Raw genomic sequence first — 26,926 nt, 5'->3', positions numbered from 1 at the left:
TTTCTTCCCCACCAAATAATAATTTTTAGGGTCAGAAGACAGCTAGAAACGGAAGTTGCATCTTGAATGTGTCACAATCGTTTACCAAAAGTATCCAATTAATCAAATTATAAATAAGGAGCAGGGAAATTTCACTTGGGGAGGGAACGATCATTAGGTTCAGAGGCATAGCAAAAGAGAAAAACAGTAAGGAAATGATTTGGTTTGGAGATCCGGTGATCACTCTTTCGAGCTTTCCGTGTTTGTTCATTCTCTTAGCTCTCATCAAGATCTTTCACAAACTATGGTGGACTCCAAATCGCATTCAAAATTCGCTCGCTTTGCAGGGAATCAAAGGCCCTTCTTACAGGCTTGTCCACGGAAGCACCAAAGAAATCGCGAGCATGAAAAACGAAGCAATGGGAAGGCCCTTGAATTTATCTCATGACATACTGTCCACAGTTCAACCTCATATTCACTCCTGGACCAAGATATATGGTAATAAACTCTTGCCTAGTTTAGTTTATAATTAACCGTAGTTTGAAAGAAATAATTTGGCAATTTCTGTTTTCTACGACGGGGAGGAACTTTCTGCAGTGGTATGTTACCCAAGCTCAACTAGTTATTGGGGAACCTGAGTTGTGCAAAGAGATACTAAATAACAAAGAGCGAGCTTATCCGAAAAGGGAGCCTCCACCTTATGTAAAGAAATTATTGGGAGATGGCCTTGCATCAACTGAAGGTGAAAAATGGGGGAAACTGCGAAAGCTCGCCAACCATGCCTTCCATGGAGATAGCTTAAGAGTAAGTTATGCAGACTTGGTAATTCTTGCAAACAGTACTAGGAAAAAGCATAAATTCAAAGCGAATTATATAATTTTGCAATATGGTGTTGTTTTTACTAGAGTATGATTCCAACGATGACAACTAGTGTTGAGACAATGCTAGAAAGGTGGAAAGATCATGAAGGAAAAGAAATCGAAGTGTTTGAGGAATTTAGGTTGTTGACTTCAGAAGTTGTTTCGAGGACAGCATTTGGTAGCAGCTACTTAGAAGGGAAGAATGTTTTCGAGATGTTGATGAAGTTATTTTTCTTATATTTAAACATAATTTCAAACTCAGGTTTCCTTGCATCAGGTATTTTCCTTTTAACTAAATTCAGCATATAGGAAGATTATGTATCCTTCTCGAGTTTAATGTTTCATTTTATACTGCAGCAAGGTTTTTAAAACCAGCGATGAGGTCGAATCAAAGAAGATCGAGAAAGGAATACGAGATAGCATATTAGAAATTGTTAAGAAAAGAGAGAAGAAGGCAACGAGTGGAGGAGAAGACGGCTTTGGGAGTGATTTTCTTGGATTACTTGTAAAGGCTCGCCATGATGCCAATGACAAGCAAAGGATTTCGGTTGACGATTTGGTTGATGAATGCAAGACATTTTATTTTGCTGGACAAGAAACCACTAATACTTTGCTGGCTTGGACCGTCTTTCTTCTGGCTTTCCATACGGATTGGCAGTTTGAAGCACAAAAGGAGGTTCTGCGAGTATTTGGCAAACAAACTCCAAATGCCGATGGATTTGCCAAACTGAAAACAGTAAGAAGTCACACAATTTATTGCTTGTCCAAGTGACAAAAATGTTCAGTTAAGTTTGTTTTGGGAGTATGAATCTTACATCAAGAAAAGAAGTGACTTTTCATGCGTTTATAAGTAATTTAAGCTACTCATCATAATGTTAATTGGTTTTATGGTGAAACCTCAACTTTCTTCATGGTACCAAAGCAGGTTGTCTCATGTGTAAAGCCCAGCGGCTACACGTGTTCCACATCACCCGATTTGTGTTGCCCACATTAGGTTTAAAAATCCGTTACAAGTGAGGGGGCGTGTTGAGAGTGTGAATGTAATTAGACTACTTTTCATATTACTAATTGGTTTTATGGTGAAACCTCAACTTACTTCAGCTTGGAGTATTGATTTAATTTGTTGACTAACTTTCCGTTTCCATTTTGATGCATGCAGATGAGTATGATCATCAATGAGTCTCTAAGGTTATATCCTCCTATTGTTTCGATTGCAAGGAAAGTTGGAAGGGAAGTTAGACTCGGAAATCTCATTGTTCCGGCCAATGTTGAACTGTTCATCCCAAGTAGCAATTCACCATGAGCCTCAACTCTGGGGACACGACTCGCACCTTTTCAAACCGGAGCGGTTCTCTGAAGGGATTGCCAAGGCCACTAAGAACAACATAGCTGCATTCTTACCCTTCGGATTGGGACTTCGAAATTGTGTGGGAATGGACTACGCAACCACAGAAGCAAAGATTGCTTTGTCGATGATTCTACAGCGCTACTCCTTCACCCTTTCCCCGGGTTATGTCCACTCACCCGTGCAGTATATTACAGTTCGTCCACAACACGGAGTTGAAGTAATTCTTCACTCATTGTGAACTGTAAACACCAGGATTATCGACAATGTTCGCACTTGGTGCGCAGAAAAGATTTCCCCAGAAATAAATTTCTTCAAATGTGGCATATCTTATTGAGGGCGCACATAAATATGTGACCGTCAAATCGTGGATGAAAATGTCAGAGAATGGTAGGTAATAAAATTTGTATAAGAAAGAGTCAATCCCAAAAAAAAAAAAAAAAAGATGCATATGTTTGAAGAAATGCATCTGTCAATATCAACGAACACTATTGACATGATAGAGACTTAGCATGTGTACATTCAAATTAAAATTGACTATATTGATTGTTGCTGTCAATCATACATCTTCCATTTCTTGTGTTGTGTAGTTACTTGGTTATCTATAAACTATGGAATAATTAAATGAAAGTTTACCTAAAATATTTCTTGTGTTATTCTTATAGAAACCTACTTATTTCTTCACTTATGATAAACATTTCATCATATGAACATTATAATTAAAGTCATTCATTCTCTTTATCATCTAAAAATCATATATGAGCAAAAAATCATTCAATTTGAAGAACTTTTAGCCATTCATATGTATCAAATAAATGAATGGTTCATCATGAGCATGTTACTTGTTACCAAAACCGTCGATAGGTTTAACACGCATGGATCTAAATGATCTCCAAATAAAATTAATAATTTTTTGCAAATATAATCTTTAGATAATAATAAATAAAAAAATAAACGATTTCAATTATAACATTTGTATGGTCACGTTAATCATAAAGTAGAAGAACAAGTATCTTCCCTGGTAAAGAGAACACAAGCATTATTCTTGATTTAATTCACCTTGCCAACACAGAACTTAGCTTTCAGGGCCGCCGTCCCGTCCCAAACTTTATGATTCGGATCTATTTAGTGGTCCATATATATGTAGTTATAAACTGGAATCGAACCCCTTTACCAATGGATATGTACGTACATATATACTTATATATAGTATAGCTATACATATAGAAATGGGTATATAAACGTCATACTGTTAAAAGCAGACAAAAGGTTTTAGTAAGTCCTCATGGGCAGTGACGGCCGAGTGAAGATTTAACCACATTCGTTTATCGTATATTGTGCGGTCAGAAATCATTATAAATTTATTTATTTAAAGTTAAATACAAATAATATTTAACACAATTGATCGCACGATGTATAATGAATAGATATAATTAGAAGATTCTTAGGATCCTTACAAAAAAAATCCGACGAGAATCCTCTCGTGACAGCATATGCATAAATATATAGATTATAATATAATAGTCCCTTTCATTGTAGCAGACACATTGCACGTGAACAATTAGAAGCAAAGAGAAAGTTTAAGAGCAATCATCTTTACTGTCGAGTTGGCTGAGTTGACAAATTTGATGGTTTGAAAGTGACATTTTTAGTATGATATCTTATTTTATTTTTGATTCTTTTTCTCCTACTTGATCACTCTAGATTAGTTGGAAAAACTATATTTCCTGGTTGCAGCTCTTGGTTTTCTGTTGCTAGCATGCATTTCGAAAAGGGAATGCAGTTATTGTCAAATTAGGATTTATCTCGTCTTCACTTATTTATATTAAGTGACATGTGTCTAATCCGATATGTTGGATGCAATGGACAAATGACATCATTTGATGTATTGAGTTGTTAGCTTTGTTAGAAGTTTGTTAGGTTGTTAAGTGTGCGTATATATAGCTAGAACTATTGTATCAGAAAGTTTAATCAATTCAATAGCTTTCATTTTCCTCTACAATCTCTCTTGTTTCTCTCTCTATCATCTTCTTCTTCTGTAGAATGTATCAATCTTTCATCTTTCACAATGTAGTTAACAATTTGGCATGCCGCTCCTTCTAGAAAGATTATTCCTTTTCTGTATTCAGATTTCTTGAGAAAGGCGATCTACATGTTTATTACCCCTTCTTGATGTGTGATTTTTTTTTTATACGTAATTCTTTTGGATTTTTTTATTTTGTAGCTTATGTTGCAGGTTCTAAAGTAATGAAAGTTATTAAGAAACAGAACAGAAAGTAGTGAATGGAGAAGAAGACGAGTTCAAGAGTGATTTTCTTGGACCACTTTTGACCAATAGGATCCTTTCCAGATCCTCTCTATAAGGGTTCTTTTCGGATCTTTTCTATAGGGATCCCGAAAATTCTTTAATCGTGTTCGTTCATCTTACATTATGTGGTTATAAATTATTTTAATTTTTTTATTTAAAATTGAATACAAATATTACTTGACGAAAACTAACTGCACAATATACGATGAATGAATATGATTACAAAATTCTTGACCTCCAAAATCTTTACAAAGAAGATCCGGAAACGATCCTCGTTCCACTTTTGAAGGCACGTCATGATAACAATGAGAAACAGAGGATTCCGTGGACGATTTGGTCGACGAGTGCAAGACGTTTTACCTTGCTGGACCTTAAATAAATTTCTTCAAATACAACATATCTTATCAAGCTCGCATAAATTGACGATCAAATCATAGATAAAAATATACAGAATGGTGGGTAATACAGGAATTAGATCTGCTCCGGATCTTAGTGTTCGGAATCTAGGAATCAATTCATCTGAGTCGCACAAACTTAATCCAACGGTCTCCATTAACTCATTTTTCTGGCCCATCATACAAAAACAATGACTCTGATTTTTTTTACATACCAATTAACGGTCCAGATGATTTGATTCTTGGGCTCTAGACACTAAGGTGCGGAGGGGATTCAATTCCGGTAATACATTTGTAAAAGAAAAGGTCAATCTCCCGAAATCAAAAAATTGCATATTGTTTAGGAAAAGCTTTTGTCAATCTCAACGAATATTATTGATATGATAGAGACTTAGCATGCGTAGCATGTGTACATTCAAATTAAAATTGACTCCCATTAAGTCTTGCTCTCAATCATACATCTTCCATTTCTTGTGTGGTGTGGTCACTGGATTCCCTAAAATATGCAATAATTAAAGGAAAGTTTACCTAAAATATTTCTTGTGGTCCTTATATGGGGAAACCTACTTGTTTTCCTCTTGTAATTAACATATTTTTACAATGTGAACATTTTAATTGGAACCATTTATTTTCTTTATCATTATTTAAAAATTATATATGCATAAAAAATAATTCAATTTAAAGATCGTTTAACTATTCATATGCATCAAACAAATATACAGTTCATCATGATGATTTTACTTGTTATCAAAACCATTGATTGATTTGACACGCATAAATGACTAAACGATATCCAAAACAAATGATTTTCTGCATGGTTACGCTAAGGAGATCAAATTTATAGACCAAATTTTGTAAACAGAATGATGTGGATGTTGATGATTGGATTATTACTTAAATGTTAATTAATGTGCTTATTTTATGTTGATGACATATCATTTGGTTGAAAATTTGATTTCAAATTTGAGTCCTCCTATTATTATCTTTTATGCAAATACAATAAAAACACGGTGAAGCATAAAGTAAGAGAACAAATATGTTCTCCGATAGGGGATTAATCTTTATTTAATTAACCTAGCCAACACATAACTTAGCTGTCACGGCTGCCCTCCCGTCCCAAACTTTATGATTGGTTATACTTTTGTGAATACATTGCATGCACACGGGAAAATTTTCAGAGGACCGTACCCAGCTGACCTGGAATACCGAGCTAATAATAGACTGACATGTGGTCCGCTTTATTTTTTATTAAAAAATTCTGTGACTTCGAAACAGTGGGCCTCGATAACTGAAAAGGTACCGTCAGACAGAAAAAAAAATCTCAAAATTTTCTGATACTGTCATCTTCTCAGTACCCTAGAACTTTTTGTTCAAAATTTTTAAGAAAAAGTTTTCGGTAAAAATTTATATTTTATACTAAAAAAATTAATCATGATACTATTTATTTTACTTTTTATTTTATTTTTATCTTTAAAATTCAAAGTTTTCAAATATTTTTTTGTTAATTTTTCTAAATTTTTATTAGTTTACAGATACTTGACGATTTTGTCTTTTCTGGGCTTTTTATTAGTTTATAGGTCTTTTCTGGGTTTTATTAGTTTATAGACAATGCCTGCTTAAGTTTTTAATAAATTCACCGTGGGCAGTGACGGCATTTGCAGAAATATATACGTTATATATATAATAGTCCCTTTCACTGTAGCAGAAACATTGAACGTGAACAACTAGAAGCAAAGAGATGTCTTGTCAACGGTGGCAACATGTATCCAAATTCGTATTTATCGACATCAACGAGCAGAAAACTTGTAAAACATAGAGTCGGCTAAGAGCTAGAGCCAAGGAGAGAGAGATCAAGAACAGCACGAAAAAAATGACGAGTTGGTTCGGAGACTCGGTAATCGCTTTACCAAGATATCTGTGTTTGCAGCTGATTCTGTTCGCTTTCGTAGCTGTGATCAAAGTTATGCACAAACTATGGTGGACGCCGACACGCATACAGAAGTTGATGGCTACGCAGGGGATCAAAGGCCCGTCCTACAGACTTGTCCACGGAAACACGAAACAAATCTCGGAAATGAAAATGGAAGCTATGACCAGGCCGAAGAGTTTGTCACATGATATATTTTCTCATGTTCAACCCCATATTCAATCGTGGACAAAGATATATGGTATTTACGAAACTCTTCTTCATTATATATGGTTTTTAATTCGGGATAGAGTTGGACAATAAATTTTGGTAATATATGGAAACAGGTAAGAATTATCTTCAATGGCATGGTTCAAAAGCGCAGTTGGTTATTACGGAAGCTGAGTTGTGCAGAGAGATACTGACTAACAAAGACGGAGCTTTTCAAAAAACGGAGACTCGAGGTTATGTTAAAAGGCTTTTAGGAAACGGGCTCACGAGATCCTCAGGTGAAAAATGGGCAAAATTGCGGAAGCTGGCCAACCATGCCTTCCATGGGGAGAGCTTAAAAGTAAGTACTAGTTCTTACTATTTTTTGATAATTTCTTCCAAGCAGTAAAAGTAAAATCTTTCAGTTGTATGATTTGTATTGTTTGATCAGGGCATGATTCCAGCAATGATAGCAAGCGGTGAGACGATGATGCAACGGTTGAAAAATCATGAAGGCAAAGAGATTGAAGTGTATGACGAATTTCGGTTTTTCACCTCGGAAGTGATTTCCAGAACCGCGTTTGGCAGCAGCTACTTGGAAGGGAAGAACATTTTCGAGATGTTGATGAAGTTATCATTTTTAACATTCAAAAATGCTCTCAAACCCAGGTTTCCTGGTATCAGGTAACTTTGTGATGATCATAACTATCCACAATATTCTTGGACTTCTCATGTTTATTCTTTCATTAAACACTTCAGTAAGTTCATTAAAACAAGAGATGAGGTTGAATCAGCAAAGCTCGAGAAAGGAATTCGCGACAACATAGTGAAAGTTATTAAGAAACGAGAACAGAAAGCAGTGAATGGAGAAGAAGACGGGTTCGGGAGCGATTTTCTTGGACTACTTTTGAAGGCACATCATGATACCAATGAGAAACAGAGGATCTCAGTGGACGATTTGGTCGACGAGTGCAAGACGTTTTACTTTGCTGGACAAGAAACCACAAATAGTTTGCTTGCTTGGACTGTTTTTCTTCTGGCTCTTCATACAGATTGGCAAGATGAAGCAAGACAGGAGGTCCTGCAATTATTTGGTAAACAAACTCCAAATCCCGATGGCATCGCCAAACTTAAAACAGTAAGAAAGTCAATAAATTAATTTCTTTGTTTTAATTCTGAAATCCTGTGAATATAATCCCTTTACAACTTCCTTTCAGAGTAAAACCACTTAAAAGCACCATTTTAAAGAAGAAAAAAATCTTTGGACCCAACCGTTGTCGCACCTTATTATTATTGCACGACATTAACAGTTGCTGAGTGAGGGAAATGTTTTTCGAGTACTTTCTACTGACGTGAACAGATATCAAACACGTTTTAAGTATTGAATTTGTTGCATGCAGATGAGTATGATCATCAATGAGTCTCTGAGGCTATATCCTCCGGTTCTTTCTTTCGAAAGGAGAGCCGAGAGGGAAGTTAGACTGGGAAGGCTCATTGTTCCTGCTAATGTCGAACTGCAAATCCCAAATCTAGCGTTTCATCATGATGCTCAGTATTGGGGACAAGACGTGGACATTTTCAAACCGGAGAGATTCTCAGAAGGGGTTGCTAAAGCTACAAGGGACAACATTGTCGCATTCTTACCCTTCGGAATGGGACCTAGGACGTGTGTCGGATTCAACTTTGCGACTATTGAGGTAAAGATTGCTCTCTCGATGATTCTACAGCGCTACTCCATCACACTTTCCCCTACCTACGTCCACTCGCCCTTTCATTTTCTTACAGTTAGGCCACAACATGGAGTTAAAGTAATTCTACACCGACTTAACCGCAAAGATTAAAATCGCCTGTCCTTAATCTTGCGCTTGCTGTATAGTAGTATATGGTTACCAGTTGTACATATTAAAACGTTTTGGATGTCATGGAGAACACCTACCACTTTGTTTTGTGTGACGAAAGTTCGCATCGGTATATATAGTTTGCGGATCAGATTATACATCAGTTCAATAGGAAGTTCAAGAAAAATATGTTCTGCGATTTCTGAAGTTGGAGGTCCGCTTCCCCAGTGTCCAATGTGAGCTTATAACATACGGGTAATGTTAATGAAATCAATTTTTTTTTTAAATCAAATGATGTGTCACCAGTAAGAAACAAGCACGTTAATCGATAATTAATTAATAATCCAAACATCTATAATCACATCATTTAGTTTGCAAATTTGGTTTAAAAATTTAATCTCCCTAGCATTGCTCTAAAAAATTTGGTCGACTTAGTATTACTCATAATATATTGTTTAAAACATGATATGCCTTGTAAGACCAAATATGCATTGTAAGACCAAATTGCATTGTAAGACCAAATTGCGAAGGAATAGTTATCGTAGAGGCCACGGACTACAACCAAGATATGCCCAAATATGACATGAAAAATTGCCCAACAGGGGAAGAGAAAATCACTCATCGGATATACTGTCAATTGCAACTAAAGAAAAATTATAAAACAATGGGGGCCGACTCACCGGACATAAGTGCTAATAGACAACAAAGCTCCTTTATGTGATCATAAGTGATTTTATTTATCACACAACACGTTCTGATTTCGACTTCTGGCACGTGTGAATCACATGAATAGTGGATTGTCGCGACAAAACAACCAACTAATCCCCTTTAAAAAAGAAATCTCATGTTTGTAAATTGGAAATCTAGAGTTAATTTCTTCATTTTCCCGCAATTTTTTGATTTATTGGGTTGTAGGATTTCGCTATTTGATACGTTTACCTGGCTTGCTTCATAGTTTTGGTTTATGAATTTAGACATTTGGCTTGTTCATGGTTTTGTTTAATTGCTATGCATTTTATATTTCTTAAAAAAAGAAAAATAAATAAATAAATAACACAAAACAACGGTTGCCGACTCCATCGGATAAACCGTCGACAAAACTTACATGATTACAAGGAATGAATTTGGGGATTAGAATTCATACCGATCCTCACCTACTTTAGTTTTTAACTTTTTTTTAATTTTTTTTTTGTTTCTTTTTTTTTCCCTTTGTTTTTTATTTTTTTTATTTTTTTGTTTTTGTTTTTTTCTTGCTTAATTACTTTATTTGAATTCGTCTAGTTTTAGTTCTTTTCTTGCTATATGCAGTGCACGTTTAATAAAATATAACAGCCATTTCGAGTGACCAACAAAATTTATTATACGTTAACATACAAATAAGAGAATTTTATACTATATAGTTTGCAGCTTAATTATTATATTTTAGGGATGAAATCGGCAGAAGAAACCAAATCTCTTCTCCTCCTCTTCACCACCACACAACCCAAAATTTGGGTTCGGACCAAACTTTTGTTAAACTCATATCTCGTCAACTTCGCTAAACTCGTGTCTGTAAAAAAATGTATGTTTAAACAATAAAAAAAGGATAATATTAATACTACAATTTATAATATTTATTTTTATTATACGTGAGAAATTTTAAATTGATTTGCATAAATGACAAGTTTGGTATACAATTTTTGCTATTTGATTGCGAGATTTAACTTGAACCCCACCCTCCAATGTTATTGTATAAAAAGAAGTTGTATCGAAATTGATCCGAAATACCCTATTCTATTGGTAATGGCGAGAATTAGCTTGAACCCCACCCTCCAATGTTATTGTATAAAAAGAAATTATCGTATCGAAATTGGTCTGAAGTACCCTAATCTATTGGTAATGACCCAAAATTGGCTCAATCTACAGACCGTAAGTGGTAATTTTATCTCTGGTCAACCATTATGGGGGTTACTTATCTATATTTTTAATTGTACCAAACATCGACTTATGACTTCGAGCTCAGGCCTATAGGAAAGTACAAATTATTATAACCATAAGAGGCAAAGGGTCAACCTATTAAACCAGAATTGTACCTCTCTAAAACTAGTTTCTTTTACTAAAGAAAATAGCTAACATTCTTATTGGTTGTCACTTAATCTGAAATGTCTTAAGTTTGAAAATTGCTAAGAAAATTTTAAAAAGCCATGTGATCTGCATATTCTTTCATTTATTGTTTATTGACCTTCTAAATGAGATGTCAAATCCTAAAAAGAATGTCACGTAATAAAATTTAAAAGAAAACTAATGAAAATGGTTTAAAAATTTTGAGTTTTAACGATAAAGACAAAATAAACGGTAAAATAAATAGTACAGGGTTGACTTTTTAGTGTAAAAATGTGGTTTTTCGTTAAAGTGAACAGTACCAGAGCTTTTCGTTAAAGTTTCCAAAATTTAAAGATAGAGAAAAGCTCCAACCGAAATGCCAATCTCACCAAAGGCAAATTTGAACCACATTATTGCTAGCCTATTATGAGGCTAAGCTTATCCCCTCCCATTTAGTGTAGATAATATTGTTTGTTTCAAAAAAAAAAAAAATTGGTTTTTTAGCAAAAATGGTCTCTAAGATTTGCATACCTCTTTATTTTGATTCCTGAGATTTGAAATCGATAAAATTGGTCTATGAGTTTGTTCATAATCAATCATTGGATGTAAGCACAAAGAAAACCTCTCCATTCGGCCAAAAAGTTAGTGTGAGTAACTGTAAAATAATAGATATATGGCTGCAATATGACCAGTATTAGCTGCTACCTTTGCCAACACAATACGACTGGTTCGATTTGGAGTGTCAAATATGCAACTCTTTCTCTCGATATATATTTTTTCCTTTCAATTAATTACTGTTAACGAGAGTCAATTTCCTACTAATTAATAATTATTTGTGTTGGAGTTTTTATATAACGTTTTTCCAACTTCGAATTCCTGTTCAACTCTCATTCAGTCAGTCCTCATACGACTACTAGCTGCAATTGGCCATTTATCACAGTAGTGGAAAGAAGTTGAGCTCTTGCATCACGGCATGAGTTTGAATTCCATCGGTGACTAATTTAACAAAATCAACCATTTGACCAAAAAAAAAAAACTACCAGCTGGTTTACTATAATTTTCCATTTTGTTCTTCTAAATTATTACCATTAGTAAACTCTTTCATCATCAAAACCAGCCAACAGAAACAGATAATTCTCCCTATAAATAATATTATACCCAAACTAAACAGAAGGCTAACGGTAAAGACCAATACTTTAAACAAAGTCAATATATTGTTCATCTCTGGGCCGACTACGATGAGCAAGACGATCGACTTTTCTTGGACTTTAAAATTTTGTAATACGACAATCATTAGCAGCGCCAATTCCACGGCCAGGAATAAAAATTTACTAATACTTGCGGTTGAATTATTTGATATATTTAGATATACAAGTATTACCCTTAAAAAAACTATATGAAATAATGAAAATTATGCTACCAAAGAGAATGTACATGCAGGACAGGAGTACTGAATAATATGTTAGTGTCGTATCAGAGAATGTATGACTTATAAAATCTGTGCATGTACAGAGTAGAACTGATTTGAGAATAGTTCAAGTAGTAGCTTCTAAATGGGTGTATACAAAGTAGAATGGATTTGAGACTCTACCTAGCAATTAGTAGCTTCTAAGTGTGTGTGTGTGTGTGTGTGTGGGGTGGGGGATGTGTTAAAGGATGCAACATCTTACCAATGTACATCCTGCGGGCTATGGCAAACAACTCGTATCATGCAATGAAATTCCCAATGTACTATGGAGTATGGACTTCCTTATTTGAGGACCATCGAAGTTGCCTTTCAATTTCAAATTTTCCTAGGATTTGCTTTTATTATACATCATTGTCTAGTATATATCACTTTGTTCGAGAAAGAGTGGCTAGCAAGAAATTGTTCGTTCAATTTGTGTCTTCCTTTGAGAAGTTTGCTGATATACTCAACAAAGGACTCAGTTCTCTTCCTTTCAGTACTCATTGCTCCAACCTCATGCTTTCTTCCTCTCTAAGTATCTCTTTCTTCTTCTGTCTAAAACTTCCTTTCTTCTGTACTATGTTGAAGCCTTCTGCACTATGGTTAACATCAAGCTGCCACAAGAGAAAAGAAGTTCTCTTCTTACTTGGCACATGTCAAGCTGCCATAAAACCTCAGAATTGAAGACGTGGGGCGGCAAAGGCTTGGGGAGATTAGTCCCATGATTTTCTTCTTTTCGTGAGGAGGACTGTGTTAAGAATCAATGTCAAAATTAGGTATGGTTGAGTGGAAAGTTAGGCAATGTTGTAGGTGAAGTAAGTGTGTGAGGTAGGTGAAGTAGGTGGATGTTGTAGGTGAAGTAGGTGGATGTTGTAGGTGAAGTAAGTGTGTGGTGTAGCTTTCATTTGGTTTGCTATAAATACCCAAGTCCCCAAGCATTGTAGATCATCCAAGGAAAAACAAAGCCTAGAGCTAAATAAGAAAAGCTTTGCTAATTAGTTTGTTTTGTGAGCTTTCTTTAATAGTGTGCTCTATTTTCTTCTTCTTGGGATCATTAGAGTTATCTTGGATACTCTTCTTATTCAACAATTGGTATCAGAGCCAAGTCGGTCAGGGATCGTTCTTGGTAGAGCATTGGTTGTAAAGTCTCTTGAAATTCCGAGTATGCTCTGTGGTTGCAATTTTGACTGATCTTCCACATCAGAAAAAATTTCTTGAGATTATTGCTGGGGTTATCACAAACCTTGAGAGGGAGCTTCTTTGTGTCGAGAGTAGTGTATTACTCTGCACGGTAGTCACTCAAGCTTGTTCGGTGTAGTCAAAGTCTTGCCGATACGATGGGTGATCTTCAAATTGTTGGAGGAATCAAGAAGCTCAACAACCAAAACTATAACACGTGGGCAACGTGTATAGAGTCTTACCTTCAAGGTCAAGACTTGTGGGAGGTTGTCGGTGGTAGTGAAGTTACACAACCGGCAGCGGAAGATGCAAACGGCGTCTTGCGGAAGTGGAAAATTAAAGCAGGCAAATCAATGTTTGCCTTAAAGACCACAATAGAAGAAGAAATGTTGGAGCACATTCGGGATGCTAAAACGCCAAAGGAAGCATGGGACACTTTTGTTACACTCTTTTCGAAGAGGAACGATACAAAATTGCAACTTCTCGAGAATGAGCTGCTATCGATGGTACAACGCAACATGACGATTGCCCAGTACTTTCACAAGGTGAAGTCGATATGCCGCGAAATTTCAGAATTAGATCCAACAGCTCCTATTGGGGAAACCAGGATGAAGAGAATAATTATCCATGGTTTGAGACCCGAATATCGAGGGTTCATTGCCGCTATACAAGGATGGCCGACACAACCATCGCTTGTTGAGTTTGAGAATTTGCTTGCCGATCAAGAAGCTTTGGCAAAGCAAATGGGAGGGGTTTCGTTAAAAGGTGAGGAGGAAGCGCTCTACACCAAAAGTAAAGGCATCTTTAAGCAGCGTGCTGGTGGTGGATCTAAAAGAAATGGTGACAAGGAAAAAGGTCATCAAGGAGGAGGGAGTTCTTGGCGAGAGGGAGCTCCGAAGTATCACGGCAACCGTGGTCAGTCCCAGAATAATAAAAGATTTGAGGGAAAATGTTACAATTGTGGAAAGAATGGTCATATGGCGAAGGATTGCTGGTTCAAAAGGCCTGCAGAGAGTAACGTCGCCAACTTAGAGAAGAAAAGTGAAGATGATTGGGACGCCGTAGCATATCTAGCTATGGATGAAGAATGGGATGCTGAAGCATCTTCTTGGTGGTGCTCAGAAAATGAGGCGTTGCCCGACCCAAAAGATTTAGAAGATACATTGCAAGGGAAACTGGGAGACCGAGCTGCCCAAATCCAATCAAGTCCAGATGAGCCTGAAGATTTGCTTGCTGGAGACGATGTCGAGCAAGAAGTACCTAAGAGTCCTTGGCAAACAGGTGTGTACCAACAACCACAAGAAGTTAGACCTAGTGAAGTGGAAGTATCAACTCCACAAGCACAACTAAGAAGGTCAACAAGAGTACGAAAGCCAAATCCTAAATATGCCAATGCTGCCATAACTGATGGAGCACCAAAAGAACCTGAGGTGTTTGAAGAAGCATCACAGAGTTCTGAATGGATAAGAGCTATGGAAGAAGAAATCACTGCGCTTAAGCAAAATCAGACTCGGGATTTGGTGCCAAAGCCAAGGGATATGAAACCCATATCCTGCAAATGGGTGTACAAGATAAAACGTCGTCCTGATGGTTCAGTTAAAAGGTACAAGGCTCGGTTGGTGGCTCGAGGCTTCTCTCAGCAATACGGACTAGACTATGATGAAACGTTTAGTCCAGTAGCAAAGCTTACAACCGTACGAGTCCTACTTGCACTTGCAGCTAACAAAAATTGGAATCTATACCAAATGGATGTGAAGAATGCTTTCTTGCATGGAGAGTTAGATCGGGAGATCTACATGATGCAGCCAATGGGCTTTGAAAGTAAAGTTCATCCCGAGTACGTGTGCAAGTTGAGGAAAGCACTCTACGGTCTAAAACAAGCACCAAGGGCGTGGTATGGTAAGATTGCTGAATTTCTAACACAAAGTGGTTATTCAGTAACACCTGCAGATTCCAGCTTGTTTGTCAAAGCCAATGAAGGAAAGCTAGCTATTGTGCTAGTGTATGTGGATGACTTAATCATAACCGGTGATGAAGAGTTTAGAGAATTTGGAGAAAAGCTGCAACAGAAAATGGGGGAGCATACTATCCAACCCCCATTCAAAGATAAATTCCATGCCGTGGGTTCTAATTGAGCCTAAGAAGGCTTCGTCCGGCTGCAAGACGTAAAAGAAAGCGCTACTTGGGAGGCAACCCAATGCACTGAATAAAACAAAGCTTGTTCATTAATTTTCGAGAAATTACAAATGTATCTAACAAAGAAAGAGAAAGGTGGAGCCTTCACAAGGGTTGTGTACGTGAGGCCCCACTACGTGGCATCACTCTCGGAGCAGGAGGCATCGGAGCAGGAGGCATCGGAGCAGAAGGCATCGGAGCAAGAGGCATAGGAACGGGAGGCACCGAAGATAGATCATTCAAGGCCCCAATCCTTGGTGGAACGCTAGATGATCCAGGAAAGAGGTGCCTCTGGAAGAAAGCTGCAAACCTTTGACGGTCATCAAGCTCATCAAGCTTCCTCTTCATGCCTGTCGAATAATTGTTGGCAAGCAAGTGCAAACTTCGGTTCTCGTACTTAAGCTGTTTGATCTCTTGCTTAAGACTCTCCACCTCCGCCATCAATGATTCAACCTGACGGGAGCGAGCAAGTAGGCGTTGGCCCATGTTTGACACAGAGCCAGCGCACTGAACACTGAGAGCCAGGGACTCTTGAACGGCCAACTCATCGGACCGTCCTGAAAGCAGCTGACTATCTTTGGGAGTGAGGAGGTTCCGAGCTACTATCGTAGCCGTTGTTGCATCCGTCATCACAGAGTCCTCATCTGTAAGAGGGCCATGAGAAGATAAGAAAGACGGGCACCATACCTTATCCTGACGCGGCGCAACAGGATCATTGCTTAGACTCAAATCTAAGCAAATGTTCGATGGGTTAGATGAGCTAGCCATTTTTCAAGAAGTTAAAAGAGAAGGGTTGGATGGAGTGAAATCTCGACGGGCCGGAGACGATTTCTGGGCAATTTTCAAGTGTGCATGCTAGAGGTGATCGATCACCTCTATTAAAGGAGAGGCGTTCACCGATTCAGAAATGAAGAGACACCACTCTTCAAAACCGGAATTTCCGGCGTAAAGATCGCCATCTCGTCAGACGCAATCCCGGCTTTTCAGAAAGCGTGTGTAACTTTGTCAAAAGCTCCCAGCTTTTCAGAAGACGCGTGGAAGGCGAGAAATCAGCTGCACACTTTTGCCGACAAGCGTGGGAGACAAAGCCGAAAGCTCCCGGCTTTTCAGAAAACGCGTGCCATTTTGTCAAAAGGCTCTGCAAGAAGAGATTGAGATGAGACAGGTCAAGACGAATGATCAAGTTGCGGACTTGTTCACAAAAAGTTTGAGTACAGGCAAGCTCGAAAATTTTCGCTGTCTGCTCAGCACAGTGCAAAGAATGAGAGCTGACATTGAGGGGGAGTGTTAAGAATCAATGTCAAAATTAGGTATGGTTGAGTGGAAAGTTAGGCAATGTTGTAGGTGAAGTAAGTGTGTGAGGTAGGTGAAGTAGGTGGATGTTGTAGGTGAAGTAGGTGGATGTTGTAGGTGAAGTAAGTGTGTGGTGTAGCTTTCATTTGGTTTGCTATAAATACCCAAGTCCCCAAGCATTGTAGATCATCCAAGGAAAAACAAAGCCTAGAGCTAAATAAGAAAAGCTTTGCTAATTAGTTTGTTTTGTGAGCTTTCTTTAATAGTGTGCTCTATTTTCTTCTTCTTGGGATCATTAGAGTTATCTTGGATACTCTTCTTATTCAACAGACTGATCAGTTACGAAGAGGAGAAAAAAATACAAACGAACAAACATAAAACATTCATACCGCTCTTCGATCGATACTTTCCAATTTTTTTTAAGGGATTTTCTACCAACCCTAACTTTGGGATGTGATAAAATGATATCAGAGTGTAGGCCAAGGTGAGTAGAATTTACTTTTGAAATTCGAAAACAAAAATTTGGAAATTGGAATGGAATATGTGTTGGTGCAAAGTGCTCTAATAACTGAAGATTTGCCTTGAATATATGCAGGGACCGAATTCATTTGTTTATATCGTATATTTTTTGTTTTCTGTTACACGGAAAGAAGGATTCATTTGCATAGTCATATCATGCAAATGTGAATTGATGGTTTTAGGAATCTTGTAATTTCGACAACAATTCCGAGTCTTGCTGCAAATATAATTGTATGCTAAGGATTCTCTTTAATGTTTTAGAAAATAAAAAAATATATAAAAGATTTGAGCGATTGAATTTTGTATTTAAATTCTAATTTAGTAAATAAGAGTATAAATAAAATGGACTTGGCATTTGATCAAACCTGATTGGGACACTTACTTTTATTTAATGAATTACATAGAACTTGTATTATCTAATGAATTTAACTTTTGAGTGTTTCCAGGAGATGAGCTTACAAATTCGCCATAATTTACGATGAAGAAAAAAAATCCAATGGTTAGCTAGGTTCGGAAGGATACATTAAGAAGGGATTGTGTCTCCCTAGGGTGAAAGACCCCAAACGAAATCTGCATGTGTGGGGAGGGCGAACTCGGGCCCTTAATCCGAGGCGGTGGCTGTGACCGTTGATTAAAGCTCATAAACAGTGAGGTGTACTCCGTGCCCTTAATTCGAGGCGGTTATCGTGACCGTTGATTAAAGCACCGGTGGGGTGTTCTCAGGAACCTTAATCCGAGGCGGCTGCCATGGCCGTTGATTACTCACGAACATGAAATTGAATCTATCCACGGTGGTTTGAAACCAAGACTTGATGTTTGTTTTTCTTTTTGGACAAGTGAAACCAACACTTGATTAAGTGTAAAAAAACACGGGATGTTATTGTCATCATCTTACCCGGGACCTCTTCGTGAATCCATGATTAATTTCGAGGATGAAATTTTTATGGCTAAGGTTAGGAAGATTAAATTTGTAAATTAAATTATGTGTTATTAATAAGAATAAGCACGTTTATCAACGTGTAAGTAATAAACCAATTATTAACTTTCATGTCTTTTAGTTTTCGAAACTTTGTTTACAAAATTTATTCTTCCTGACATTATTCAATTTTTATAGTAGGGAAGAAGGGAGACGTCTTATTTACAGAGCACGTGGAACACATGCAAGCTGCCACAAGATATAAGCTGTTCTCTTCTTACTTGACACATGGGAAGCTGCCGTAGAACCTCAGAATTGAAGAGGTGGGGCGGCAGGGGCGGCAGAGGCTTGGGGAGATCACTCAGATCAGTCCCATAATTTTCTTTTTTATTCTCGATGACTGATCAGTTACGAAGAGGATAAAAAAAGAAAACAAACACAAAACATTCATATCATTCTTCGACACTTTCCAATTTTTTAAGGGATTTTCTACCAACGCTAGATTCGGATGTGACATGGTCAGATACAAAATGTTCCAAAATAAATATATTTAAAATAAAAACGAATACAACTATTTCTCAAAGAGATAGATTACAAACAAAAAAATTCCATAGGCAAATATTGTTGAATTGTAATAGAAGTAGATTATCGACCAAAATATACATTTGATTATTCTACTAATAAGCTTTACTCATGTTACGGTAAAATAATTATCAAACGTATTTGACTGTTTCTAATCACAAATTAAAAAAAAAACAAATTGTTGTCGGAAGATAAATTTTCTTTGAAAGATATGTTCGTAAATGTATTTTATAATACATAATTGAAAAAAATAACACCTGTTAAATGTTGATCACCTTATCAAAACATTAATATATATAATATAATATATATATATGGGTTACTGATTTTTTATTATTATTTATAAATGAAAATTCTTAAATTAAAGCTCGTAAATAACTAGTTCGATATCAAGTTAATTATTTCTTTCATCCATATATTATTGTATAAAAAAAAAATATCATGCACGCCTCAAATTTAGGCCGTTTAACATAAAGTCTTCAATTTTAGGTACTTTTAGAGTAGGGGTGACCCATCATTAGGTTTAAAAATTGAGTCTTCCTAGAATTACTCTTTAGAGTAATGAGAGTAATTTTATTGCAGATGCAACAAGTGGTACTAGTAAATGTAAACACCCAAAAGTTAGTTAGGAAAGTTACTATTCTTTCTGTTGATTTTTTATATTTGTACCAATAAATACAAGTTAAGATTTTTTCTAAACCTCATTGTCAAGATTCAAGAATTAAAAAATTCAGATCACTCAATTGAATCATGTCATCTTTATTAACCCATTTCGTTGATCAATCTCACACAAAACAACTGCTTGAATTTTTCTCTCCCTTGGAAGATGGATTTTTTAATTTGGAACTTTGAACAATGAGTTACGAAAAAGATCTCAACTCCTATAAATACCATGTAAGTTAATCATTTTTGTAATGAAAATCAGACTCGCTTTTCCTTTCTCTTCCTCTATCTCCTCCTCTCTCTAGTTTCTCTATATCGAGTTGCTCTAAGAATCTAAAACATTAGCGGATAATCATTGGTGACTTGGACTGCCTTTTGAAAGTACAATTTTAGGGCACCAAAGCGGTGGAGAAGATAATTAGTTGGACTGGGTTCTCACATAAAACGAACTGTGTGGGGGCATGTGGGACAAAAATACAACGAGGCTTTATATTTTTATAAGAATAATATTTTTAAATCAACATATTTATTATTATTTTATAAAAAAATAAAAATAAATAAAGTGTGAGAAAATAACATGACTCTAATAAGGTTATTCTCCATAGGGATTGAATGAATAATTTGTATCAAACCAAATCTTAATTAATTACTTAAAACAAAGTTTTGGAAAAAATTAATTTTTTGGATTTCAAATAATAAAAACGAATTTAATAGAAAATAATTAAATAAAGTGACAAAATAAAATAAACTAAAAAAAAACAGTTTTTGAAAATTAAAATGTAAAAGCCTAGGGTTCCGCCGTCACCTTAATTAACAATCTCATGTAGTTCTTCCAATTACTTATGAATTACACATGCATATTTTGAAGGTTAGGTTTTCCTAAAGTATGCCTACTTGGACCCCCAACATAGAACGTATATCAAACATGCAATCCGTCTGTGGTATTCATATCAAATCTAAACATGCATGACTCATTAAGCTTTGTGAAACCTTTTGAAAAACCATACAACCCTGAAGGCATGGTATTCATCCTAAGTGAACTTGCACATATTAACCACAAGAAGCCTTCGTCAATTTTAGGAACTGACCTCCGACCAATATTGCATCAATTTACTTTTCTAAATATCTTAATAGTAGCTAAGCATTAAGACAATTAGATAGTTTAAACCGGTGATTAATAATTCAAACCTGCATGCAAAATATCATAAGTAAATTGAAAAAACTACATATTCTTATTATTAAGGCTCGTGGCCTCGCCTTAGCAAATGGAAATTAGTTACTAACAATCATAAAACAAAATATTATTAAAAACAAGGATAGAAAACACCTTAAAATAAAAATCGTCAGAGCCTAGCAAAGTTCTCCAAAATATTATGTGTTATTCTCCTTTCTTTTTGTCCTAAAAAACCCTAATGGCTAAAAAACCTTATTTATACTACTACATAATTAAAATCCTTACTAGAAAATATCTTTTAAAAATTAGAAAACATAATAGAATAAAATAACTAGGAAATACATTCCTATTCTAACTTTGGAAAATCTGCCCAGCCACAAATCAGCCACGTTTTTGGACTTCCAGGCTCCAAAACACATCCAAAATGTCTTGATTTAAAGCTTGAGATGTCCCGAACATAACTGCAGAAGGCCTTGAACCCAAAAGACATCATCTTGGACGCCAAAAAGCCCAAATAAACTCAAAACGTCATTTTGACAGCACTGTGCGCTACTTCTTTATTTCATCGTCATAAATAAACCGCTCATCAGACTCATAACGTCAAGTTGAGAGACACATGAATGTCCTCCAATTTGAATCACTCCAAAATTCGTCCGTTTGATCACGTTTTGCTTCAGAGGAAGTCGAATGTCCTACATTGAAAATACATAATAAAGTATCAAAGTTCACACAAAATAACCAATAAATTAATACTAAAATGAGGATAAAATATATAGTATAATATGACACCTTACAAAATCAACATTTCGGACCCCTTTGAAATCTTTTTAAAATTTTTGGTGTGCCCATGCAGTTTTCTGCACACCCCAATGTGAAATATATGCAACTCTCTTTTTCCGTAGGTAGTCTAATGGTGCCAAGTCAATTTTTGTTTTCCTTTCAATTATCACTGTTACGTGAGTTCTTCCTAGTTCCCAGTAACAACTCATTTTTTAAGTGTTTATATAACGATCTTCGACTCGAATTCCTCATAATACTACCAATTCTACTATCATTTTCCATTTTGTTTTTTTCTAAATTTTTTTAGGTTTCCCAAGGTGTCCCCAGGCAAAGCCCAAGACTAATCATTTGAGGTACGGTCGGGCGCATATGCAAGAACCTCTTCCAAGGAAGTTTTCTGCATCCACAAGAGCTCGAAATCGAGACCACTTGCTTAAGCGACTAGAGCCCCTTCCACTCTAACCAATAACAGTAATAAACTCTTTCGTCATCAAAAAGCCAACAGAAACAGATATTCTGCGTATATATAGCCAAACCAAGGTGAACAAAGCAAGCCGGAAGGAATGACCATGCATTAGTTTAAACAAAATCAAATCATGGTAATTCCGGGCCGACTACGATGGTCAAAATTGAGTGAGATGACGCCACTACTAAAGAGGAATTATTTGACAACTTTTCTAAGTTTTAAATATGACAATCAATGGTTAAATAGTGGCAGCAGAGCCAAACTCCTCTACCAAGACTTTCTCAATATCAGAGAACGCCAGACTCTTAATCCTAATAGTTAAAAAAGCGGCGGTCAAAGATTTGGCACACTTGACCCCTCATCACATTTGACTTCTGTATCTGTGATGGAAATTGAGATAATTGGATTTCAATCACAGAATATTCTTCTTTTTACTAATTATGGAGGAATTAAAATAGAAGTGGGCTCACAAAAATAAAGAATTCGACTCTTTATTTTGAAGGAATTGGATACTTTGGAGAGGTGATATTTCTAAAATTTCAAGTTATTAGCGCATATATATATATATATAAAATAAGTACTGTATTAGAACAAGAATATTTTAGTAATTATATTAATTTTCGTTCCGATTCAAGTAAACAACTTGTATTGAATCATTATTATTGTTTATAAACCTGTTCTTGAAAATTCTAAAGAACATTTTTTAATGGGGATCCAGATACTTTAATCCCCCCTTCCCCCTTTCGGCCTTCATGATCTCCCTCTAACTCGTGTTTGGTTCCTAAGAAATCTGGTAGCAGATTCAAATCCGCGATGAATAAGATATACGTACCAAAACTCTAGGGAACTTAATTAGAAAATTATATGATTGGAGATAAATATATCGATTTGTATATGAGTAATATATAATTAGAATGTCATATCAGATGGTATGACTTTTATTTTTTATTTTTTATGAACAAACGATGGTATTTATACTAACTGAGTAGGGGAGTGGACTACGCCTTACAATGAATTTTGTCATAATAATATAGTTCAAGTTCGCATTTTACGAGAATTGAATGTAAGACCTCTTATTTGTTACATGTAATAACATAGAATTATCAGCAAAATAATTCACTGAGTTTGGATTCTACGGCCAATTAAATTAACATATCTAAATATGGGGGCAAAATCGCAAAGGCTGCAAACTCTTACCAATACTTCCTGTAGCAAATAAGCCATATTGCTCCTTCCTTATTCAATTGAAGTTGGTCTTTCAAATCAGTGTATATGCATTGTCTTTCAGTATAGATCATATCCACTCACGATACATTTCCTTGACATATTAAATTCAGCAATGTATGTTATTTAAACATGATTATTTACACATCCTCCGGCATATCCAATTGATTCTTATAGTTATCAAAGCCACACAGGTAATCCTTTAAAATGATACAATTTGTTTCCATGTATATTTGAGGGATTTACTTATGAAGATATGATGTGGGCGACTCATAACCCTTCATATATAATTCTCCATTTATATGAACTCTAGTGTCATATTATGTGAGTGTATTTCACAATATTACAAATGCCCATATGTAACCTTCTAGGTTCAACATCTTTTGGCTATTTGTATTGTATTCAAGTATATAGGTCTATTTTTTCACGTTCTTACAAAATTGTAATGGAATTGCCTTTCTCCATTTTGGCCAATAATTTTGTTGATGGAAAAAGAGCGGGACTCAATATCAACACAGCTCATTGATGAATTTAGTAGCTATTTGTAAAAACCAAAATTACCATTCGTTATCATCAATCTGTGATCCCATATTCTCATGTGCATGCGCATGCATAAAAACTTCATTTCTTTGGATATCCATTGCCTCATCAAGGGCATTACACTATCTCTTCCAGGATAGTCATAGTTTAGAGAATGCGGATCATAACCTCCTCTTGAGCATTATAGAGCTTGGATTTTAATCTTCACTTCGGGAGTTGAGTCATTGGAACCTATATGTCTATCATGCTTCATGCATGAGACATCAACATTCCTATGTCCGCGGATTGACCTTTCCGGGACAAGTATCCTTGCGGCAACTGTCATGCGTCTGGCATGCGATATGCTTCGGGAATGCAATAGTTTTAGTAATGTCATATTCTTCTTCTTTTGAAAGACTGAACCTTTTGAATTTGAGGGTCTGCCACGCTTCAAGCGTGCAACAGATAAATCATTTGCTACCTCATTATATTGTCCAACAGGGACATTAATTCTTGTAGGCACATTTGCAGCAAGTATATGTGATTTCATCACTTTCGTTGCATCATTAAATGCATCTAGCATTTGATTTGCATATCGTTACATCATTCAATTATTCTCACTTCGTTTGTATATGATTGCTTCATAAATCAAAATAAGACAAATTCTCTTCGTTCTTCTGGAACGGGGTTTTTTTTTTTTTTCTTTTTTTTTCTATCATTCTTCTGGAATGATATTTTCTCATCATTCTTCTGGACCGATGTTATTTTCTCTCCTTAACGGCTAGAAAACTATCTTATCAAAATCATAGTCTGCAATCCCCAGTCAAGGGTTCTAAACATTGAATGATAGATGATGAATCAAATACAACATAAATTTTCAATTTGTGTTGATGTCTCATTTTAATATATTGTGTCAGTGTAATAAGCACATAGATAACACAACCAAAAACTCATAAATGTGTAATGTTTGGTTAATGCCCAAACATGAGTTGCACTGAGAAGTATTGATGGTTATCAATAGGTCTCAACCAAATCAATAATGCATCATGTAAAATGACATGTCCCCATGTAGAAACTTGGCAATTTCATTTTCATCAGCAGAGCGTGGGTAATCAATTTCATCCACTTAATAAATACTTCTGCTAAACCATTTTGAGTATGGACATGAGGAACTTCTGATCCTTATTTAATAGTCTGTAGACTGAGACTCTTATGGCTTTTATTGCAATTAAGTTATGGCACTTTGGCTCTTCAAATTTAAGGTACTCATCAAGGAACTTCATGTCCTGATCTTGAGGATCTAGGGACTTCATGCCCAATCTTTTTGCATGATGGAACTTCAGGTCCAATCATTTTTATATGATGAGGATCAAGAAACTGCAGGTTTTGATCTGATCAAAGAAATTCAGGTCCTGTATATACTCATCGTAACAAAAGATAAGTACAATAAATAAATTAAAGCAATAGGTGGTAATTCCAACCATAATGAATAAATTGCATTTAAGTAAATAAAGCTTGTGACAAGGGCTTTAATTCAACACCATTCACATAAATCAAAACTTAAAGCAGTAGGCGGTAAACCGTCCATGATAAATAAATTGATTTAAAGTAAATAGAACTTGTGAAAGGGTTTTAAACCAACACCAATTCACATAAATAACAAGAAGTATCATACCTCCTTTTATTTATTATTTTTCTTTTTTTTGTCAGCACTTATTCAAACCTTATTATTGTTACTTTTCTTATTTCTGCAGCATGGTGCCATGCACTAACAGAAACCATTTATATATTTTGACCAAATGGTGTCGTTCACCATTCAAATCCCTTTATATATTTTTTTTCTTAGGGTGCAGTCAACACCTTTTTTTTTTCTTCTTCACATGTGCCTTACCATTCCATCAATCCCTATTTTCTATTATTTTTCTTCCTTCTCTGTCTCTGCTAGTCTCGAAACGCAGGGCCAGTTGGGTAGTTGTGGAGGTTGCCAAAATTCAATTCAATCCAAAAAGGCTACTAGAGACTGGCGTTGTTCTTGCATGACCCAGGGAACATGACATCCTTAAGCAAGAAACTCCTTACAGAGACATAGATGACAGTGGGGTTGATGGAGGCACAAGAGAGAGAGGCTTGTGTGGATTCATTTTTGCCATCACCATCTCAAACAACCAAGTATTCATGGGAGTTCTCAAGATCCGTCGAAAACAACGTGATCTGGGTTTCCAAGTCTGATGAGATTCTTCTGGATCTCTGGAAGCCAGTTGTCAGGTACGAGTTTTCTCATCTCGTGACGACTTCAGGTCGTAAATTTCAATTCTCACCGGAATTCGGTGTGACGCTTCTGGCGTAGTGGGAGAGACGAAAAAATGGACATACTTTTTATTCTGTGAGATTTTAGATGACAGAGGTGAGAGGTAAATAGTGCTTCACCAGATTTATGGCATTGTGCTTTCCACTGACATGAGAGCTTCTCGTGCTGATAACGTGTTGTAAAATCGATGGTGTGTGTGCAGTGGAATAAATAAAATAAGACACAAAATTTACGAGGTTCCTCTACAGTTAGTGTGACTGGAGTACGTCCTCGGGCAGCAGTAGTGCTTTCATTATAATTTGGAATAATAGGAGTACAAAGATAACTCTATGTATTCTCTCATTTCTTTCTTTTTTTTTCTCTCTATTGAAAGCATACGGAATGCTCTATTTATAGAGCAACTCCAAGCACACATCTTTGATAATATGATCTTCCTTCATCTCCCAAGTCAAGATTAATTTTTAAGAACATTGAAAATCTACCCAATATCTTCCGTTTCTATGTGAGCATTCATTACCCACTATTATTTTCAACAGACAATTTATTTTTCAAAACACTTGGGCATCCGGCCACTGCTCCCATCATTTTTTACTTTTTTGATTCAACATTACTCCACAATTTAATTAAGCCAAAGACACTTTTTAACTCAAACAAAATATATAGCACGTTTCCATAAAACTCCTCCAAAATATCGACGTGTTCGACATTGTCGTGTTTTGTGTATGCATTTTTTATTGTTACAGTCTTGATTTTTATTT

The 26,926-nt window shown here is 36.0% G+C and overlaps 1 protein-coding gene and 1 pseudogene across 1 annotated transcript; both read left to right on the top strand.

Annotated features, from left to right (window-relative positions):
• The first annotated feature begins 25 nt into the window (after positions 1–25).
• Positions 26–2,594, top strand: LOC137732521 (cytochrome P450 CYP749A22-like; annotated as a pseudogene).
• Positions 2,595–6,562: 3,968 nt separating this feature from the next.
• On the top strand, positions 6,563–8,997 carry LOC137730719 (cytochrome P450 CYP749A22-like). The gene is made up of 5 exons (XM_068469678.1): positions 6,563–7,055; positions 7,141–7,364; positions 7,455–7,687; positions 7,763–8,141; positions 8,404–8,997. Exons 1-5 carry the CDS (start codon positions 6,758–6,760, stop codon positions 8,842–8,844), a joined length of 1,575 nt encoding a protein of 524 aa, XP_068325779.1. The 5' UTR covers positions 6,563–6,757; the 3' UTR covers positions 8,845–8,997.
• The last annotated feature ends 17,929 nt before the right edge of the window (positions 8,998–26,926 follow it).

This window comes from Pyrus communis, chromosome 4 (genome assembly GCF_963583255.1).
Source record: "Pyrus communis chromosome 4, drPyrComm1.1, whole genome shotgun sequence".
Classification (NCBI taxonomy): Eukaryota; Viridiplantae; Streptophyta; class Magnoliopsida; order Rosales; family Rosaceae; genus Pyrus; species Pyrus communis.
The sequence above is the reverse complement of the archived record's forward strand: the minus strand, read 5'-3'. Positions and strand labels throughout refer to the sequence as shown.

Coding starts and splice junctions, on each gene's coding strand:
- LOC137730719 (XM_068469678.1), top strand. CDS start 6,758: ATGACGAGTTGGTTCGGAGACTCGGTAATCGCTTTACCAAGATATCTG. Junction 7,365..7,454: donor TCCATGGGGAGAGCTTAAAA/GTAAGTACTAGT, acceptor TTGTTTGATCAG/GGCATGATTCCAGCAATGAT. Junction 7,688..7,762: donor CCCAGGTTTCCTGGTATCAG/GTAACTTTGTGA, acceptor TAAACACTTCAG/TAAGTTCATTAAAACAAGAG.